Genomic DNA, 4,866 nt, shown 5'->3' on the forward strand with positions numbered 1-4,866 from the left:
ATCTGTTGACGGGAAAAAGAGTGCAAATGGTAAATCAGGTGGTAGGGGTGCTAAAGGTGGAGGTGGACCTGGTGATTCTGATGTTTACAAAATTGTAAAGGTATGTATATTGTTTATGGATATCATTCATTGCTGCTTGTGGTGCTGAGTTCTATTATATCCACTTTTTCATGTTGTAAGGTTGGCATTTTATGAATGTGGTTTTTGGAATTTTTGTTGCATCAAAACGCTCTATAAGTTTTTAGTTCAAGTGTCTCCAAACTTTGCTTATGCCTGTGAAGTTCTACTTTACTTCTTTTGAGATTCAGGGCTCCAGTTATATATTAAATCTTGTCTGTTGTTGCAGATGATCATGGAGAGAAAATTTGAACCAGTCATCATCTTCAGCTTCAGTAGAAGAGAGTGTGAACAGCATGCATTGTCAATGTCAAAACTCGATTTTAATACAGATGAAGAGAAAGAGATTGTGGAACAGGTGTTCACTAATGCTATTCAGTGCTTGAATGAGGAGGATAGATCTTTACCTGCCATTGAACTGATGTTGCCACTGCTGCAACGTGGTATTGCTGTCCATCATTCTGGTCTTCTTCCTGTCATCAAGGAATTAGTGGAGCTGCTTTTTCAGGAAGGACTTGTGAAAGCACTTTTTGCCACAGAAACTGTAAGATGTTTTGGGACTAATTTGTCTTTTCAGTTTGTTTAACTAATTTTAAACTCTCTGTTATACTAATTTATGGCTCTTTCTTAAACGCAACCGTTGTATCAGTTTGCTATGGGTTTGAACATGCCCGCAAAAACTGTAGTGTTTACTGCTGTGAAGAAGTGGGATGGTGACAGCCATCGTTACATTGGCTCTGGTGAATATATTCAGGTGGGTTGTAATTAAATGACACTAGTAGTTAATTCAATGAAGTGGCACAAAATGATTTTGTAGTAATTTTCTAATCATATTGAATGCCTGTAGATGAGCGGCAGGGCTGGACGTCGTGGAAAGGACGAACGTGGCATCTGCATTATTATGATTGATGAACAGGTAGTTTTATCAGTAATTTTGGTGGCTTACAATTACATTGATTACCAGCGTAACCAGTTCTTCCCATCCGGAATACCTCGATTTATCTCTCTCTGCGTATTATAGTTATGTGCACAGCATACTATATGCACCAAAAAATTGTAGCCTTTATACTGTCTTGTAAGAGGATTGATTCAAGATAATTATCTTTTGTTTTCTCCAATCTCTTAGATTTTGTTTGTGGTGTTATTCAACAGATGGAGATGAATACACTCAGGGACATGATGTTGGGCAAACCAGCCCCGTTGCTTAGTACTTTTAGGTTGAGTTACTACTCAATTTTGAATTTATTGAGTCGTGCCGAAGGACAATTTACTGCTGAGCATGTTATAAGGCACTCGTTCCATCAATTCCAGCATGAAAAGGTAGCTGTTGGATGCTATTTCTTTCGTTCTCTCTAAATTATATCTACAATTGTGTTATGCTAATTTACGCTAGTGTTCCAACCTCAGGCTTTACCAGATATTGGGAACAAGGTTTCCAAACTTGAAGAGGAAGCTGCCATCCTTAACGCTTCTGGAGAGGTGCTCTCAGGACTTTCTAGTCTCACGTCTGTAAAATTATTTGGGTCTGTTCTCAACTGTTAATTTTTCTGCAGGCGGAGGTTGCTGAATATCATAAGCTACAACTTGACATAGCTCAACNATACCTCGATTTATCTCTCTCTGCGTATTATAGTTATGTGCACAGCATACTATATGCACCAAAAAATTGTAGCCTTTATACTGTCTTGTAAGAGGATTGATTCAAGATAATTATCTTTTGTTTTCTCCAATCTCTTAGATTTTGTTTGTGGTGTTATTCAACAGATGGAGATGAATACACTCAGGGACATGATGTTGGGCAAACCAGCCCCGTTGCTTAGTACTTTTAGGTTGAGTTACTACTCAATTTTGAATTTATTGAGTCGTGCCGAAGGACAATTTACTGCTGAGCATGTTATAAGGCACTCGTTCCATCAATTCCAGCATGAAAAGGTAGCTGTTGGATGCTATTTCTTTCGTTCTCTCTAAATTATATCTACAATTGTGTTATGCTAATTTACGCTAGTGTTCCAACCTCAGGCTTTACCAGATATTGGGAACAAGGTTTCCAAACTTGAAGAGGAAGCTGCCATCCTTAACGCTTCTGGAGAGGTGCTCTCAGGACTTTCTAGTCTCACGTCTGTAAAATTATTTGGGTCTGTTCTCAACTGTTAATTTTTCTGCAGGCGGAGGTTGCTGAATATCATAAGCTACAACTTGACATAGCTCAACATGAAAAGAAACTTATGTCAGAAATAATAAGGCCTGAAAGGGTGCTTTGTTTTCTTGAAACTGGTCGGCTGGTAAGGTTTCATAAATTTCAGACACTTGATTAAATCCTAGAGATATTGAGCCGTTGATTCCAGTCTGCAGCCTGCAAATGGTAGATTGGTTGCTTTGTTAGTCCTCCTCATATTAGAAAGAGAAACGTTACATTGTAAAGCTGGTTTTTGCTTCATTATTGATGATTTACTGATTATAATCTCATATAAGTTCTCATCCATTAGCAGACAAGGATAGTTAGTAACCAAGTTGTACCATACACTTTTTCTCACTAGCTATGCTTCATAGGTTGTACTTAGATCGTTACAGGTAATCATCTTCATATTGTTTAACTAAAAATATGAATGCCCTCATTCTGTTCCCTTCTGTTATGACAAAAGTTTCGTTCATGGGTTGGACAAATATCTTACAGCTATATTCAGGGGGATGTGTATCGTATATGAATGCAGTTCATGACAGTAAGTTTTTGATATAACATGAGCTTCATAGTAACTTACTGAAGGTGTTATGTACAGGTTAAGATTCGAGAAGGTGGAACAGACTGGGGTTGGGGAGTTGTAGTTAATGTTGTTAAAAAATCTTCAGTTGGAACGGGTTCGGCTTCTTCAAATGGTGGCGGATATATAGTGGATACACTACTTCATTGCACTACTGGTTTTAGCGAAAATGGTGCAAAGCCAAAGCCATGCCCTCCCCGTCCTGGGGAAAAGGGTGAGATGCATGTGGTGAGCACATTTTCATTGCCAAAGAACTTGCATGATATTCTATTTGCATGAGTAAGTGGAGTTTTTTGACAAATTTTTCTTTTGTCTTTTTTAGGTTCCTGTTCAGCTACCCTTGATTTCTGCTTTGAGCAGACTAAGGGTATCAGTTCCTTCTGATCTTCGGCCAGTAGAAGCAAGACAGAGCATACTACTTGCATTAGAGGAGTTGACAAATCGCTTCCCTCTAGGGTTCCCAAAACTCCATCCAGTCAAGGTTTCGTTTTAAGCTGTTCAAGTAGTGCTATCTTCGATGAAAAGCTTTACCCAATTTCTTAATTGCTGCCGAAATGCATAAATCATATGCTTACTGTATTCTTATTTTCTCAAGTGACTCATCGATCTCATATTGCATACTGTGTTTCTTGCTAGGCTTCCATTTTTGCACTAAAAATTAGCATAAGATAGCATTCAGGTCTCATTGGATCTAAAATATTATACAGGAAATGAATATTCAAGATACAGAGATCGTGGATCTTGTCAGCCAAGTCGAAGAAGTTGAGCAGAAGTTACTTGCTCATCCGATGCACAAGGTCTTGCTGCATGCAGTATTCCTTAAACTTATCTTACATCTGAATATAAAGACATGAGGACAAAATTTTGTGAAAGCATATTAAGAAGTTCAGCCACTTATCAATATATCTATTCTCATTTTTCCTGTGTTTGCAGTCTCAAGATGATCAACAAATCAAGAGTTTCCAGAGGAAAGCAGAGGTGAATTATGAGATTCAGCGGCTGAAATCGAAAATGCGTGATTCCCAGGTATATTACGTACTTACTCATCCATGAACAAATCATGCATGGAATCCTATATGGCTATATATGAGTGTTCTTCTGCAAGGAATATCTACTTTTCAGTAGGGTTTTTACATTGTATGATAAATTCTTCTTGATCTAATTTGTGTATTTTCTTGTTTGTCTTTCTTTATCTCCGTATAGACTAGAAAAGTGGAACAGGGTGATGGATTGTTACGTTTCATCCCTTCATACTGTCTTTTGAATAAATTGTAGAATGTTCACTGATTACTAGACTCTCTGCTATAGTTTAATATCTATTTTCATCTCTCTAATGTCTTACAGCATAAATTTTTTATCTCTGCAGCTCCAAAAGTTTCGAGATGAGCTTAAGAATCGTTCTCGGGTATTAAAGAAACTTGGACACATTGATGCGGATGGTGTCGTCCAGTTAAAAGGACGAGCTGCGTGCTTGATAGACACAGGGGATGAATTGCTTGTCACTGAACTGATGTTTAATGGTAAAAAACTGCTTTAGTTAACCACTTATAAGTTTAGGCGTTTAGGTGATTGAGGCATGTTTATTAGTTGTATCACACTATATATAATTGCGTTGTGTTTGCATTAAAATCCCAATCAGGTACTTTTAATGATCTGGATCATCACCAAGTAGCAGCCCTTGCAAGCTGTTTTATTCCTGTGGATAAATCAAATGAACAGGTAAATTTAAGAAATGAACTTACTAAACCATTGCAGCAGCTCCAAGATAGTGCACGAAAAATTGCAGAGGTAATTTAATTTCCTAGCTGAAAGCTTGTTTATTTATCCGCATGAACAGTTTATTGTTTTTTGTTTTCCCCTGTAATTCTTATTGTTTTTGTGATACCAGATACAACATGAATGCAAGCTGGAAATTGACGTTGAAGAGTATGTGGAATCCACCATCAGGCCTTTCCTTATGGATGTTATCTACTCTTGGTCAAAGGTCGGT

The 4,866-nt window shown here is 37.7% G+C and overlaps 1 protein-coding gene across 3 annotated transcripts in view; it reads left to right on the forward strand.

Annotated features, from left to right (window-relative positions):
• Positions 1 to 4,866, forward strand: part of LOC104766591 (DExH-box ATP-dependent RNA helicase DExH10-like) — a 10,357-nt gene that overhangs the window by 1,944 nt on the left and 3,547 nt on the right. For 2 of the 3 annotated variants that reach the window (XM_010490501.2, XM_019241457.1), the window contains exons 3-16: positions 39 to 100; positions 347 to 661; positions 767 to 871; positions 965 to 1,033; positions 1,270 to 1,437; positions 1,525 to 1,596; positions 2,283 to 2,399; positions 2,895 to 3,104; positions 3,199 to 3,357; positions 3,584 to 3,673; positions 3,810 to 3,902; positions 4,243 to 4,396; positions 4,516 to 4,664; positions 4,765 to 4,860. In XM_010490501.2, the coding sequence (XP_010488803.1) occupies positions 39 to 100; positions 347 to 661; positions 767 to 871; positions 965 to 1,033; positions 1,270 to 1,437; positions 1,525 to 1,596; positions 2,283 to 2,399; positions 2,895 to 3,104; positions 3,199 to 3,357; positions 3,584 to 3,673; positions 3,810 to 3,902; positions 4,243 to 4,396; positions 4,516 to 4,664; positions 4,765 to 4,860 (1,859 nt within the window). Of the gene's footprint in view, positions 1 to 29; positions 101 to 346; positions 662 to 766; positions 872 to 964; positions 1,034 to 1,269; positions 1,438 to 1,524; positions 1,597 to 2,282; positions 2,400 to 2,894; positions 3,105 to 3,198; positions 3,358 to 3,583; positions 3,674 to 3,809; positions 3,903 to 4,242; positions 4,397 to 4,515; positions 4,665 to 4,764; positions 4,861 to 4,866 lie in introns of all 3 variants that reach the window. The other variant, XM_019241456.1, reaches the window with a different exon arrangement.

Source organism: Camelina sativa, chromosome 19, assembly GCF_000633955.1.
Source record: "Camelina sativa cultivar DH55 chromosome 19, Cs, whole genome shotgun sequence".
Lineage (NCBI taxonomy): Eukaryota > Viridiplantae > Streptophyta > Magnoliopsida > Brassicales > Brassicaceae > Camelina > Camelina sativa.